At 44.3% G+C, this 17,028-nt stretch overlaps 1 protein-coding gene across 2 annotated transcripts in view; it reads right to left on the reverse strand.

Moving 5' to 3' along the window:
- The window catches only part of RPTOR (regulatory associated protein of MTOR complex 1), a 146,155-nt gene that overhangs the window by 103,601 nt on the left and 25,526 nt on the right, over nucleotides 1-17,028 (reverse strand). For both annotated transcript variants that reach the window (XM_013197940.3, XM_048050273.2), the window contains exon 4: nucleotides 5,829-5,987. In XM_013197940.3, the coding sequence (XP_013053394.2) occupies nucleotides 5,829-5,987 (159 nt within the window). The remainder of the gene's footprint in view (nucleotides 1-5,828; nucleotides 5,988-17,028) is intronic.

Raw genomic sequence — 17,028 nt, forward strand, 5'->3', positions numbered from 1 at the left:
TCTGAAACCATGAAATAAAACCTTGATTGAACACAGGGCATATTGATCAAGAAAAAATACCAGTCAACACCTACTAGTAAGGACTATGAATCCAATTCCAATACAAAATACACATCATATTTCATTGCGGCATTGTTTGAAATGCTAAAAAGTTTAAAAGAAAGTTCTAAAACTCAAGGAGTGCTTTGATACGCGCAACCAATTCCAACCAGCACTTAATAGTCCAGTTTTATCTCAAATTTCTGCAACACTGATAAAGGATGTAAACCAGATGTCTTTAATTTAACACAGAACATCTTAAACTGAATACTCCATCAATAAATCAAGACTGATAATTAAGACTACGTAGCCCATCAGCAGCTGCCCCATCTTAGTTTAATGAGATGCTTCATGATTTTATTACAGCCCTTAACTTCTCTGCAACTTTCAGAATTATCCAATAAAATTAAAACCGACAAAGCCTGCCTTCAGCACAGTGAATTGCCAACAAATCAGTTTCTGTAAATATGAAGTATTTTGTTCCTTCTCTGCCACTTCAACCCAACTAAATAACTGGAGGCAAGAGCTTCTTATCTAAAAAGAGGACCAAAAATCAGGCTTAGAATTAGCTATGAAGGGGCACACCCCAAGCTCTGTGGCAGAACTGAAAATATAAACTAAAGGATTTTTCTGCCATTTAAACCCATGAATAGTCACTGCCAAACGTACAGTGGCTGACTGCATAATCCTCCTCATCTGCAGCCAGAGGGCAACCTGTTCATGTTCATACAGCATTAAACTCTGCCCGAAACCAACAGTAAAAGCTGTGATGTTACTATTAACATCAGCAGGATGATGGATGGGATCATAACTCCCATTTAAATTCAAGAGACTTAAAATAGCTGTAATAAAACCAGTAAACTTTTACAAAAATCAAATTTTCAAGGACACATATTGGCGTATATAAAGACAGAAGTGATCATAAACTGTATGTTAGGTAAGGTAGGAAATACTAAGTCACTTCAAAATACACTTTTGCCCATATATAAAAGTTTGTGTTGTTTTACTAAAATTAATAGGAAAAAATCATTGTAAAAGTTTTAAGGAGTTAGGAGCTTTGCAAATTGTTACAGGAAAGGAAGATGCATACACTTCGCATTGCCATGGACCATTTCTAAGGACATCGCTAGTTTTAAGCCCATTCCAATCACACTAAGTTGCGTATAAAAAACCTGCTCTGCCACACGTAACTGCTATGATTTTATGGACACACATTGTTTTAACTTTAAATTTATAACGCGTGTTGCTACAGTTAAGGAGTATAGCCCTGACTAATACTGAGATATTTCAAACCAGCAGAATTTTATGCTCCAAGTTTACTGTGGGGGTCCCATACAACTCATCAAATTTGCTAATGATATATAAATCAGAGAGTTTGAAGAAAAAAAGGAGTGATAAAAGAAATAATTTTCCAGCATGGTTGCTCAAGGTCATCTTTTGATGCCTGTTCTTGCTTCTGCCATGCTGGGGCTGTGAGTACCAAAGAACTTGTTTGTACGTTTTGTCCTCAGCATCGACTTTGATTATTTTTTAGCAAAAAAAGTTTCTGCTCTGTTAACACAATTGCAGAGAAGTTCCCCAGAATTGCAGGATAAACATGTTTGAAGTGGTTCGTGATTCCTTCATTTTTAAAATAAATAAATAAATAAATAAATAAATAAACAAACAACAATCATGCTAGGATTTTGTTAGAAAACTGCAGCAAGCAAAGCTACAGAGAGCACTGATCCCTACTAACACAGCAGCACTCACAATAAACATGACACACTATTGCACCGTCACAGGCTGGCAAAACGCCAGAAAATGCCAAATTAACCCCTTCACCAGGACCGTCTCAACCCTTCCTTTGTACAACAAGGCAGAGCAGGAAACCTACAGCAAAAGAACCCGATTCCGTAAGTAAGGACTGGCTGGCAATGTGGGAAAGGAGCTGCTGGCTTATAACCACGAGCCAGGACGACGTTCTCCAGCACGGAGGCAGGCTGCAGCTTCTGGCCCTGGCTCAGCCAAACACGCGGTGTTTCAGCGGAGCTGTGGCCAGGCTGAGGGATCTTCGAGTATTTCCAGCAGACTTAATGGGAAGACAACGATGATGCACGCTTTGTGTCTCATACCGTTACATCAGCAGCAGAATTTGCGTCTGCCGATGCACACACTTTTGCCCCACGAATTTACAGAGCTGAGGCCATTTCTGAACGTGTGTTTCCAGGGGAGAAGGAAGGGCTCGGGGAAGAGGGGCGGGCGCCCTGCCTCACTTTCTGACGTTCTGAGCAGCGAGACACAGCCGGAGGAGCGCCTCGCTACCGGCTTTTTCTACAAAACGTAGAGAGAAGATCAGGTATAAATTCCAACAAAATGAACACAGATGAGTATCAAATTATTTACTTATCACTACCTCCTTCATCTGCCAGGCTAGATTAAACATCAGAAGCCCTGGCTTACTTCTGAGGCAAACCTTGGAAGATGAAGGTAACCACAAAGGTATTTATACTACAGAAAGCAAACCTCGTCAAAATCTATAAAAATTGAGTTCAGTGAAAACCTGCCTGTAGGAGAGAAGGCAGGTTTGGTTTTTAAAGACCAAGTTAATTCAGCCACAAGCTTTTCGAGTGCCTTATGCAAATCACACCGCAGCGCTTCCCCTTTCGCACTCCTTTCCAGGAGCGTTTGAACTCTGTTTAACTAAACAAAGGGACTGGGATGGGAAGCCGAAGTGCATCAGACTACACGACGCTTCCTGAAGGTTTTTTATCTTTTTTAATCTACATATCAGAATGTACTGTTTAACCTCTCCTGAATACAGTTCTGCCAGGCAAGGAAGGCTTCCTACGATCCACAGAGATCAGCTGCAACTCAGGGTCTCCTCTGGCAGGGCAAGGAGGCAATCTGCTAATTAATTCTGGGGCAGAGCTGCAACTGCAGCATGAGAGGCAGCAGCGCAGAGCAGGGGCACCCACCCGGGCTGCTGTGCTCCTGGGACACCTCTGACAGTCCAGCGGTCCATCTGCCTAGGCCCTGTGCCAATTAATTGAATCAGCTCCACGAGCAGATACTTTTTCGGAAGAGTAGAGAATAAAGCACATGAGAGAAGCATTCTCCATATATTAACATTTTAAAACATCAGTTCAGCCAGAGAACCAACTGTGCAGGGGCAGAAGCTTAAATTAATTTTAAAATACCAAATCTTGAGAAATTATGGAGAAGATATTAATGAAGATCTAACACTGTGCGACCTTTCTCCAGCATCTTTGCAAAGTGCTCCTACACCACTGCATCTCTTTGCTGTCTCTGACAGACTGCCCGCACATGTTGGGAGCTTTAACTAATCTGTGGTGCTACAGGAAAGATGCTTATGAGCAGCCATGCCCTCCTCCCCCGGCTGCCACAGATGTCCCCAGCCCCAGCCTGACTTCCTTGGGGCATTCAGACAACACCGCGACCCTCGCAGCACCGTGAGCGTTACCAGAGCTGGAAGCCACAGCCTCCAACAGAAGATGAGGAATAAAACTACGCGTTGCGACAGCAGAGGCAGGATTTCCAAAGATGTCTGCTTGTTAGGGGAGACAAGGGTGAAAAGAGGAACACTGATACTCAGTTTCTCTAGGTTTCTAGGCTCTCTGATGGTAGCTACGAACAGCACTGCAAAGCTGCTTTCACTTGTTCTTCCCTCGCAGCAAACCAGTGTGAAAGAGGATCAGGTCTGCTAATCCGCACACCCCAGAAACCTCCGGGAGCTGAGCCGCGCGGCGCTGCGCGCACCCGGGCTGCAGGAGGGCATGGAAGGCAGCGCTGGCTGCTGGAAGGCTCTGGGAGAAGCCTGTCATCGCCTGCCATCAGCCTGTAACGATTATTAGGGGGGAAAAAGGAAAGGAAAAAGGAGTTCTACCAACTGAGAGCAAAAGTATATTGAAATGTTTGGACAGGCTCTTGGAGTTTTGTTGCTGCCTTCCATCACTGAACGAAAACAGACATTACAGCCTCTTCGTCCCTCTTCCCTACACGTTCCCGCAGCACCTGCACTAGACCCGGCTATCGGCCCGACCAGCCCCAGTGCCCCAGGTTCTGGGAACGTGAGAAAGGTGCTCGGCCCAGCCTCACGGGAAGGCAGAATCAATCCAATAATTTTTATTTGCTTGCAAATTTGTATTTGTTCCCTAGCTGAGATGATCTCAAGGTCCCTTTCAGGTCTGCTTTCCTGCTATTTTATCTGAGACTTCAAGTACGTGCATGAGCATTTTAAATCTATGTTTAAAATGTCAGCACAGTCAAATCTCAGTACATCCACTATTTCAATTCAAGACGGCTGTAATACTGATCCTCATTTGGCCCTCTGCTGAGACCTGAGACTGAATTCCTCAGGACTGACTTCTAAATACTGGTGTTTATTTTTCCTTTATTTCCTTAAATTTAATTCTTTGCTTAAATGAAAAAAGTTCTATTTCTGATATTCTAAAATTTCTTAAAAAAAAAAAATACTTGGTAACATGCTGCAAAAATCACTAAGTCTCAAACTTACCCGTCAATTTTTATGACAATTAGTTTTTTTTTCCCCACAGCCTGTAAGATAAATCAGAGAAACCTCCGCTCCTAATCACCAGCGGAGTCCACACCACACTCCCCCAGCTGATACTGCAGGCAAACTGGCAAATACCCAGTAAGCTCTTAATAAAGCATTTGGCACAACACACAACTTCATTGAGCAGTAATTTCCTCTTCTTCCATGTGTAACACATTCTGCCCGGCGTTCTTACTGGCTTATTTATTACCCACTGGTTGTTCAGTAAGAAGAAGGTCGCTCCTATTTGTTCTGAAACACCAAATTCAGCTTCAAAATAATCGTTTAGAATGGTGGTCTGAATACTAATCAAGTTTCCAATATAGATGCACCAGAATAAAGTGACGCCCTCTTGCACTTTCTCCCCTTCCCTTTCAAATTATTATTGAATGCTCATTCAATTAATACATGGGAAGTATGAGAAAAGAAGTTCAGCAAGTCCCCAAAATAAAATAGGAGCAAATCTGTGCAAGTCCTCTGTCAGCTGGATGGGCTTTTCAGCTACGAGCAGTACCTCACAATTTCTTAAGACTCCGTTCTAAATCACTTACCCTTAATAGACACTAAATAGCTTAACTAGAGGGAAAGCAAAGTACATTTACGTCACACCTGGTAGCACCAGAAAGGTGTTGCACGGGTTCTACATGGCTGTACAAATCATGGCTAAGCAGGAGCAGCAAAAGTCTTTAAAAAATGAAATATACCTATTGCATTGTACTTAGAGGTTCCTCAGTACTCTTTGCTTCAGAACTACACTAACTGTATTATTGATGGTCCTTGTGCATTATCCCCATGGGGTTGGAACAATGGCCATTCAGAGGTAGTTGAGATTTGAAGTAAACTTCACTGTAAGAACTTATTATTAAGTGACGTAAGGCAGCAAAGCCAAGTCCATCATGGACCTTCCCTGCTTGCTCCAGGCATGGCAGCAGCGGGGTGCTACGCCTGAAAGCAGAAGAAGCATGAAAGCAGCTGGCTCTGCAGGGTTCTGCAATGACCCTTGGGGAACCTGCGAGAACACCTCTCCTGCCCCGCCGCAGGGCAGGGACAGCCCGTTTGGTCTCCGAGAACTTCAAGAACACGGAGAAAGCAAACAGCTGTCAGCGTGGAACCCAATACCCGTGAACACAGGGAAACCTCGAAAATCCAATCATTCTCTACCAGAAGACTGCAAGACTTTGCAGAGCAATCAAAACGCTCCCTCTGGTTTTAACGCTGCTGCTCAAAGACGCACCTTATTGAAGACCCAGATCTCCCCGTTCACTGTTGGCCTGGGGACGCCATGTCCGTTGTAGTGGAAAAGGACCCGCTCTTCCTTGGCATTCCGACGCAGAGACGTGCACAGCTTCTTAACTTCATCCACCGTAGGATCAAGGCTCTGCTTGTACCTGGCCTAGTAACAGAAAATACAAGAATCATTTTAAGCGTAAAACCAGAACTATTTAAGATGCAGGTACTTACTTAAGGCAGAAGCATTTATATAAATTGGTAAGCTGGAAAAAAAAAAAAAGTAAAAAACACATTTACTGGAAACCTGAATACACAAAATACGCCTGCTACGTGGTGTGTGGGAATACGCACACACAGAGTAACGGCTGTGTGTGAGTGAGCGCATCACAGACCTGGGGTCCGATCCATTCCCCCGGGGCTAAACAACATGCAAGGTGTTTGGGGAAGGTCAGAGATGTTTTAAACATCAGTCAGCCTCAAAAATAACCCTCTGCAATTCTCTAATCATCACATTCATACCCTGTACATCTCCAACTGAAAAAAAATCACTCCTAAAGACAGAAAATTGTCTAAGTCGGGTACACTGCGAACCTCAGGCCTCATACCAAATTGTTCCTTCTGTCCCACCTGGAAAAGGGACAAGGCTCTCACTTCGAGCCTTACAAGGAACAAAAAGATCAGAGGGAATAGCAGAGGAGAAGCTCAGATACCTGCCCTGTGTGGAATAACAATCATAACAGCAGCCCCGTGCTCTTCCCAAGCCCAGACTAGCTCGCTCTGTGGTATAAATATATCCCCTTTTATTAAAAAGGTAGATATAAAAGAAGGTCGACCAACATCTCAGCAAATACGTTAAACCTAAGCAGCGTTCTGCCATTTCTAGGTGGAGCCACAGCAGTCAAGAGGCTACAGCTCCTGGCAGGAACCTTCTCGGGGACGGGGACGGGGCCACCGAGCCCACGGCAGAGCGCAGGAGCCCAAACGGCGTTCCGGGCACTGCAGTTCCTCCTTGCCTCCCAGCAGTTCAACGCCAACCCTAAGCAGAGCTGCCTGAAGGCAAAGAAAGTGAAACTGCAGCGAGGCTCAAGCAGACGGAAAAGGAAAATGTAAATGAGCTCCGCTTTCCACTCCCTTCACTCTTAACTTGTTAGCAGCGCTGACAGTAACGCAGCATTTCTAAAGCTCTTAATAAAGTCTCTACACTTCAGTACCCTCACCTGTTTTTCTTGTATACCTGTACACACACAAGCAATTTCGCATAGCACTGAAATTTTTAAGTTAACTTCTTAACTATTAGCTGTTAAGATCAGGCACCAGGTTATTCCAGACTGCATGCACCTCCACGCTAATGAAGATGTATGAATATAATTGCTATTACATTTCATAATCTCACCTCTAATACTTTATGACAACAGCACTGTCAAGATGAAAATGCATAAAGTTCCAGGAATTTGCTATTCAGACAGCTGGGTAAGAAGAGGGCAAAATGATCGAGAGCCCTTGGTAACTGACCCTTGCTTTCTGAAGCAGCTGATACTCGGTATTGTCACAGCTTGGCTGGGGACGCTCCGATATTGTTCCGAACTACACCACTCTGTAAGCTTGTAAATCATAGCACGCCGCTATGTTTGGCAGGGGGGGCGACAACACCGTTAAACGAACCCAATACTTCAAAAACATTTTTACTCAACTAAGTTCAAGATGCTTCTGTAGTAAGCTAGTTTGTCATACTCAAAAGTGCATTTTTTTGAAGCAAGGCCAAATAATAAAAAGTCTTTCAACTGTCCTTTGAAAGATAAAAGCCTGTTTCTCCCTCTCTTCTCCAGACGTGCAGAGGGAGACTGAGAATCCAGAATCACAATGGCTTAAAAAATTAAAGCTGATGCATTAAATAAAGAACCAGGTTTAAGAGTAGGACAACTGTCATAAACCTCTACAAAAACCTGCCATTGAGAGCCTGTTTATAAATCAAGGTCTCAAAAGTCAACGCTTTTTAAGTTTTCTTCTATGACATGCAAAGGTAAGAAAGTCTTAAAATATGATAGTAAAAGAGAATGAATAACTTTATTTCATATAAAAATGGTTTGCTTATCTATGCAGCTTGAAAAATAGATATCATGCTGTTCAATTAATATGCGGCATCTCGAGTCAATAGGCAAGATGGGTACGAAGAATGGTGTCATTTACATGATTACAGCCATGGAGCAAAGCAAGCACATGCAGAAAAATATTAAGAAAGAGGCAGTGATCTGACACGCTCGTTCCTTCTGGGGACTTGCTCACTAAGTAAAGATAAGAGGCTGTATTAATCTTAGCACAGCCCTCCCCGGCCCCCATCTTTCTCTCGCCTTTCAGTGTTGTTATCAAGGTGCTGATGTGCAAAAACGTGCACCTTAAATCACGGTCCGCCTGCTGGCATCTTTACAAGACACTATAACCGGAGTGGTTGGTAATTTTTCAGTTCCCTTTTTTTTAAGGGGAACGGGCTCATTGGAACACTCCTCACGTTGCTTTAGCATAAATATTAAATGCAGCTCGCAATTAATGGAGGTGAATTCATACCCTAAAACTAAAGGCTGTAGATCTAAAGACCCAAACTGTAAACATATCATTTTCACATTGAGAAACACACGGCTGAGAAGAATGAAAAGGAGAGGAAGGAGCCTGTAAATAAGCAGACAATCACCGACCTGTCAGCCGAGGACTTTCAGGCATGACTTCATTACGCATCATTCACATGCATAATACAACAAATGGATAACCGAGTAACAAACTAGACCAGATTTTATTTATTTATTTATTAAGTAACATCTTCAAGACTTTTTTCGTTGGTATGGAAAAAATACCAGGCAAGTAAATGCTGTAATTACAAGGAAAGCTCAGGGTTTGTTCAGCTGATGGCGGTGTGGGATGTCGGCTGTGGGGGAAGAGGAGCAGCTCACTATTTTGTTTGACGCTCCGTGGGACAGGGTGCTATTTTTAATAACTGCTAAAAAACAACGTAAGGTCTCTTCCAGAACAAAATGACAGAAACCGAAGGTCCCTGAGAAGAACATAGAGAAAGCATGGAAACCTTCGCTGCGTGCCCACCACCACCTCCGACCGCCCCGGCCGGACGCCAGGCTGGCCGAGCGCAAGCTGCCAGGTCTCCGTCCCAGCGCCGGGGGCTTTCAGAGCTGAATTAAACGTTACCGACAGAAAGGCAGCTCGCAGAGACGCAGACCGAAGACATCATCCCAAAAATTACAGCTCAAGGCTTGTTTGTTTTCACAAACCCGCCACTGTGTCGTCACACGCTTTGTACCTAGCGCTGTGTTAAAAACGTAACGCAGAGAGGCCCGTTCCTAGACAGCCTCAACTCCATTGCCAGGAACCCTGCTCATATCTTCAAGAAGGAAACCTTTCAAAAGGGGAAGGCAGGCAGGAAAACAGAGACTGAAGAAGCATTAACCAACTCCGGAGAGTTCCCACCTCCAGGCACAGTCATCTGTAGCACAAAAGGCACGAGCGTTTTTTCCCCTGCAACGTATATATGTGTTTTTATTTTTTTTATGACAAGGCAGGCTAAACAGCAAACTTGGAGAGGAAGCTACAGTTTGCATGAAAATGACAAAAATAGTATTTTTCCCTGCCATGCTTTTATTCTTAATCTTTTATTTAGCAGAGGCTTTACAAATGCTTACAGATTAAGGACAGTGGGCTACTTTCCTGGGGGAAATGAAGGACGTCTTTAGCATGATGCACATTCAGATAACGTTGGTCATTTACTGCTAAGCAAGGACAACATGTTACTGTGTAACATTTCTAACTGGAAGATGTTAATATCATTAATTAATGAGTTTTGGGTAGTAAAAACTTAGAGAATATTTTATAACGCCATCAATATCAATGAATAAATAATAGCTAACCCCAGGATCCTTAAAATATGTAGAACCCTCCCTACAGTAAAGTAAAATATTTTCCTTTTAAAACTACCAGACTCGGAGAGTTTCTTCCAGATCTCTCCGCCCAGGCCCCTCCATTGGCTTTGTGCCTCACGGAGGATGCGCCGCACACCTCCACGTGCCCGTCTCCAGCGGGCCTGCACAGCTTTTTCCAACTATCCCGTTCAGTCTGCAGTTGACCAAAGCACATTATCGTCTCCAAAATTTGCTAAAGGAAGTGACAGAAAGATTACTAGACCTTTGGCAGTGTTAAGATTAAGCAGACCAGAACGCATCCCTCCGCACTCGCCAGCACGCTCCTGCCGGCAGCCCTGCAGCATCCCGGCCCCCGCGAGCTGACGCTGACCCAGGAATTTACCTTTCCTGGTGGAAAAGCCTTTTCAAACACAGTTTAAGCTGTCATATGCACACTCCACGTTTCAGAGTCATTGCCCCTGTGCTGAATCTCCTCCTGTTGTCCCCCTCCTCCGCTTCCTCCCGTCATCATTCACGGCTATGCCCTGCCGATGTTCTGCTGCAGCCGTCCCCTCCTTTCCTTTTCCAAACAGCTGCTTTGAAGCAGTTAGTGCAGGAGGCAGCAGAAAGCCTAACCCACCGAATGCTGTGTTGGGCTGAACCTCTGTAACTTGTTGATACCCCCCCAAACACACAAAAAAAGGCTTTTATGCCTCGTTTTTCCCTTGTTTTCCAGCTATCGACCAGTTCCAGATTGTTCCTGCACCTGGAGGCCGTGCTGGCCCTCCCTGCCTTCTATTACGTGTCGATGAGAGAGATTTTGTGGTGTCTGGCAAGGAGTCCTTGCTTCCTGGCGCAATTACCAGCCAAGACAATCCCGACTTCGATTCCCCTGCAGATGATGCCCAGCTGTAGCGGCTGCTCCCAGCTGCTGCTGCAGCCGGAGCGGGAGAGCTGCCAACGCCTGACTGGAGAGCGCGATGGCCGGGCACGGAGCTGCTGACGGGGATGTCGGCCGCCTCTCCGGTGTGAATTTGATTTTCCGATCACCTCCGCGTCTCGCTGAAGAGCTCCTGTCAAAAGCAATAACTTTGTGGAGGCCTGATCCAGGCTACCCTCATTATTCTACTCATGAGCAAAACTGAAAGTTTTGCTTTCTTATGTAAGCTCGCCACACCAGAGACTGAGTGATGTCTTTTATGAAACGCTCATTGGTTTAGCCAGCCTTTTTCCTATACGCTTGTTTAAAAATTAACGTCGTAATTGTATTTTTAACATATTGCAATTTCCAATATACCGCAAACTCCTGGACTGACAAAACGCTGACAAAGTTGTGAGAAACAGGAGGAGTTTTCACAGAAAGGACTCTGGCAAAACAGGCAAAGCAAACAGTTTGGGCTAAATACCAGAAGCATTAGCCAGCTGTTTTGGCGATGGACATTACGCAGTCCACTGCTTAATGCTGAAGTTTAAAGTGAGACAGTTTTGCTCTAAAGCAGTGATGCTGATCACACACTCCCAGATTTACTTTCCATATGTGCTTTAATTTTGTCATGATAGGATTCATCTTTAAGAGAGGAAACAGGCATCCTCTACAGACGGGATCTACGGGAGCCACATATTTCCCTTATTCGAGGCAAGAGCAACGTTCAGGGTGCATTTAGGGTTTCAGAAGTACTGTTAGGACCTACACCAGCTCCATCTTGTTTTCAACGCGACACGCGAGCGAGGTGCCAGCAGCGCAGGACTGCCACCGCCGGTACCATCGGGCCTGGGAAAACAGCAGGGGAAAGCAGTCGGGGGCTGGAAAGCACCAGCCAGGGGCTGGAAAGCACCAGCCCAACTGAAGAGCCAGCCAGGTCCTAACCTGGCCCCCACTGCCAGCACCACGGCTCAAACCCAACATTAAAAGCAGCGGCACTAAAGCACAAGCTTTTTCGCTTCTCCCACCCTTGTCCCATCTGTTTCAGGAAGGATTTAGCTCTTTCAAAGGATAAATAAAACACCCACACGTTCACTGGTTAGCACGCGGTAACGGTACCCTCCCCAAGATGAGTCTGGCTGGAGAGGAAAAACCAATTCACCGCGTTCATCAACTGCTGTCCCAGCGGGAAACGTCAGTATGTATTGGCTGCGTAAAGTGATTCCCACAGTTCTATGGATTTTGTGCTTAAATGAATGGTTCTGCCTTGGAACTTTTGCCTAATTACGGGTTTTTCTTTTACCTTGAATGGGACGAAAACAAATCAAACGACGATGAAAAGCCAAAGTCGGAGGCCCCTTTCCCAGGGTATCAGCAAGTTACGCCTGACAGAGCAGGAGCTGCAGAGGCTCAAGGCGTTTGTGACACGGTGCTTTTGCCATCGTTTCAGAAACTAGGACCTGAGTCAGTATCTGCCTCGCAAACACTGGCGTGCTGAACGCTGCCAGGTGCTGAGTTCAGGACTCACCTCAGGCTCCGGTCCTCTACAAGAAGGAACAGAGAGACCTAAGGCTGACAGCTCGAGAGCGGTTTAAGCTGCTGATGTGCTTACCATACGTGATGCATGCTGAAGCACTGTGGCATTTTCCATTAGGGAGATTAATTTTTTTCCTCCTTAAAAAACCCAAAAAGGGTAAATTTATTTCCCATCAAGGTTACAAAATTCAAGTCCTGATCTTTCATTTCCTTGCAGCCTCGGAGCTCAGTCTTGGTTCCAGAAAGACTCCACACCACGGAGACCGCACCGCGCGTCTGCGCGTGATTCAGTGCCAGAGTTCCTGCTACAGGTAAAATAAATAAACTACAACCAGTGCAGTCGTGGCACTGGGGGTTTTAGGGTTCACTATAAAGCTGTCAGTCAATATGCAGGGTATGCATAATACAAAGAGCCGGGGGTTTCCACACCTTGCCATCTCCCTGCTCAGTCCGGCACAGCTGCAGAAAGCCAGGCTGGGTTCCACGAAGCCTTCGAGTGCCCTCCTGCCCGCCTGATGCGGGACCAATTCCACCCACACCCTTCCTGGCGATTGCCCACCTATCCCACGTTCAAGGCTTCCCACAGCTAATGCCCCAAAATCACAGTATTTGCTGCACGTCCCTTGCTATAAGAAATGTTTTTTTCCTAACATAGCCTAATTCTTGCTTATACCAATTTATAATAATCTTTTCTACGCTATTCTTCAAGGCAGCTCTGCTGTTCAAGGTGAACCTCTGCATAAATGGGGCATGGCAGGGTGTCGCGCAGCTGCCGCACTGTGACTTGGATCAGACGCGAATGCCAGTTTCCAAATGCAGAAAATACATTAAACCTGAGACTTCGCCGCGCACACAGCCAGCCTACTTAACATGATTTAATTAAAAGGAATCAAAGCGATCTAATTATTCCAAGAGAATGTTTCTGGAACAATGCCCAAATTTGAAAAAGAAATATAAAATGCTTCACAAAGAAAGAAGTTACAAAGAAAGAAGTTGCTAAGAAATGAGAGTAAGGAAACCAGCAGCTTCGGGGGTGAGGGTGCACAGCCCCCGGCCCAGGCGCTCAGCCCCACTGGTGCTGCTCAAGAGATGAAGGCTGCGGCTCGGTCCCTGCTGTTGCACGAGCTGGTTCCGCTCACACTGCCTGTAAGGACAGCGGGACAAAAAAAAACAGGGGGAGACATAACAGCAGGGTCTGAAGTGACAGGAAAATTGCTGCTAAACTTTGGGACTCGGCTTTATCAAACTGGGCAAGACAATTTGAAGATAACCAAAAAAATACAAAAAAAAAAAAAAACAAAAAAACAAAACCAAACCACCTGCAACCTGAGATGTTTGGAGACCTGCTAATGATGAACACTAAAAATACCGGATTTAGTTTTCCTTAAAGTGTAAGGAGCAGAACTGAATGAATCCGGACTGCAGGTTTTACGGGGCAGCTGTCAGTTTGATGCAACATGTTCTCCAAGCGTCGGGAACAAACTGGCTCAGACGTAAAACAGGCCCGTATCTGTCAAGCGCGTTCACAACCAGATGAATTGGATGGCCGTTATGCCACAAAGCAAAGCAGCACAACTGACATGTTACTTACGGGTTGTTGTGGTGGTTTTTGAGTTTTTAATAATAAACTATTTAACACACTGGAAGCGTATAAAACAATGAAAAAGAAGATTATGAAAATGATGGCAAAACATTTTTTAGTTAGCTCAATATAAAAAAAAATGTTGAGTACTATAACAATTTGGAAAATGAAAAGGGCCAACAAGAAGAACGTGTATGCATGCATGTGTAAGGAGACAAATTATGGTGAAAATACAGGAGATTACCAGACATTTCAGCCAATAGCACCCCTACATGCACGTGCTTTTGGCTTGATTTACAGGCTTGCATAAAAATTCTGCCAACCTGCATCTCCATTACAAAAGCAAAGTGGCACGACAAGGAATATCTCCTCTTTTTAGTACTTCAGAGCTAATTGCCACAAAGACTACCTCAACGTACCTTTATTTTGCCAGTAATTAGTTTAACTGGTGATGAAATCAAAAAATCTCGATCTGTGTCCCATTGTTTATTCTTATATTTTTTTTTAGATTATAACAACCAATTAAGGAGCACCAACGCATTTACTGCGTTTAGGCACAACGCTCAGTGCCGCATATGCTGACATACACAAGTCAAACTACAAATTCAAAACCTCTGTGCCGTGCTAAGTACGGGCAGGGTTTTTGTCTGTTAGCTTTAAGATACAGGAACAGTTTGAACAGCCTGGGCGTACCATACACACACAACACGCGCATCTGTAAAGTTGTTAATGTAACAGGCACTAAATAAAGGCTCTTGATACATGCTGTTCTTATCCTGTGAATTTCACAGCGTAGAATTAAACAGCTACATACATGAAAAACTGAAAGGAGTCCTTTTTAGTTCATTGGCCAGTATGTTACAGTCTGACCCTGAATTACGGTACAGGAAAAAGCAATTCTAATCTTTCAGCGTTGCCCTAGGCTTTAGTTACTACGTCAGGAATATCAGCGTGGTAACTAGCACACCAGTAATACAGGATAACAAAGTGGCTCAGGAGAACCTAAAAAAAAAAAAGAAAAACCACCACCAATGTGACCCCAAATCTGCAAGAGCACTGGGTTTTTACGGTGATGGGCTGGGAACATTTCGTTACCATCGGCCTTTCTGAAGGCTTATTAAAAGACTTGCATGAAAAACTCTTCATAAGGACAGCAAAAATATAGAGCAGATAAGCCTAGAGAAAAATTACCCTCCGCGCCACTGACAGAAATAGAGATAATAACTTCTATGTATATCCAAATCACATGTCTGCCTCCCGCCAGCGGCGGCTGAGCGCGCGGGACGCGGCCAGCCAGGCTGCGGCCAGCTCCCAGCTCCCGGCGGCCGCAACCCGCGGCGCTCCCCGGCCACCCCCGGGCAGGCCAAAAAACGAACCGAGAGTGGAAGGGAACGTGCATTTAACTTGCATGGCGGGGAACTCTTTCAGATCCTTGCTTACGTGACCTCAAAGAAATTCTTCCACTGATTAAGAGCAAAAATTAGGAAAAAAATGCTATTTTAGTATTTATAGTAGTAGTTTTATATTATAGTAGTATTTATAGAGCAAAATGAAGGCAGGGCATCTTAAGTATAGATAAGCTTTTGTTTTATTTTAAAGCGTTCCTTAAACAATAATCCACACTTAAAGCAGGAGCAGGGGAATAGAAGGATTTATACTTGCGTATTAACAAATACAATAGGAATAGCTTAGATAAATTAGAAGACTACAGTATTCACATTTTTATTTACTTATTTTAAAATCATTCTATAAAATCATAATGTAATAATATGCAGGGAAATAAGAAGGGATCAAAAACTCAGTAAGCTTTTCAAGAGGCTTAAGCAATGTACTGGTGAAGTAGAAAGGAAGCTCGCCTTGTGCCATTTTTTTGGTCTTTTTAAGGACTGGAACTTCGATTTTATTGTTCTTGACTGGATGCTCAACCTCCCCCTGGTTTCCATTTCTCTAAACGTCAAGTTAGATTCCTTCTCTGAATATTCACAAATTCTTTGTAATCAGTTCCAGTCCTTTTTGTTAGGGAACTTCCTGATGATGAGTAGGAACAAGAAAGGAAAAAATCCTAGAACTCCAAAATGAGCCTGAGCATGCCGGCAAGTTCGTGCACACACAGCGCTGGGGAAGTTATCTGAAGATCGGGTAAACCGCAGGTAATCTCTGCCTCCTCACTTCTTCCACAAAGTCTTTCAAAACACCCTAGCAGTTGATGTTCCTAATAACCTCCACTACTAATTGTTTTACACCCATTAATTTCCTTAAAGCTACCTTCGTTACTATGGACTCTGATCCGGTAATTTCTAGGCTTTTCCCCTCGCTCTCTGACGCTGAGCTGGCAAACTCCCAAGCTGTGCGATGCTGGAGCGCTTTCAGCGACAAGCCACACGCCTCATTCCTAGCAAAAATACTCTACTCCTTGGTTACTTCAAAACTGTGATTAATACCCCAGTCCTGTGATTTACAGCAATTTAATTGTAATACCGATTAAAACACGTTTTCCCTTGCATCAAAGAAAGATTTAAGATCCTCGATTTACACCGTCTTCGGAAACGCATCAAAGAGCCAACAAGTTTAGAACTGTACAAGAATACTTGTATTTTTTTTTGCACAATTTCACGATAAATAAGCAATCTGTGTGGGAAAGAATTCTTTCATGAGAAAGAAAACCAACCTTCCTTGACTCTGGTGCTCATTTTGGGATTTCTGTACCATCTAACCAGGTGCAGTCTCTTCCTGGAGGTTCGGGTGTTGGTGGTGGTCTCTCCTCCCTCCCCATAAGCAGCTGTTAATGTTGGGTAAGAGCCGGGCCCAGACTGCAGCCGGCTCCCTCGGTGACCGAGAAGGTAACAAGCAGCAGGTAACAAGCAGCAGTCTCTCCAGGCAGCTATTTTCACAAAATGTTTAGGACATTAACTTAAATTCTGAATTTTCAATCCTCAAGAAAGAAATTGCGTGTGATGCGTCAGGGTTGCTGGGCTACGTAGTAGATGCAAGACACAACCACACGCTGCGTGGTTGTAAAACCTTGCCTTCCTCTGGAAATCTGTCAGGAATACAGTCACTTCTTGGAATTCATTAGCAGCATGTTCAGCACTACCCCATTACAAGCATTTGTTTGAAATAACCCTTGCTATATCAGTAGAAAGTACGCCTTGTAATAAATCTGGATCCATTTCTCTAAAGGATCTCTGACAGTTTATCCCAAACCCATGTACTCATGCAGCTGTTTTCCACGTCCGCCCCGGACAGGGAAACAGCAGCAAAACCT

The sequence above is a fragment of the Anser cygnoides genome, chromosome 19, assembly GCF_040182565.1.
Source record: "Anser cygnoides isolate HZ-2024a breed goose chromosome 19, Taihu_goose_T2T_genome, whole genome shotgun sequence".
NCBI lineage: Eukaryota > Metazoa > Chordata > Aves > Anseriformes > Anatidae > Anser > Anser cygnoides.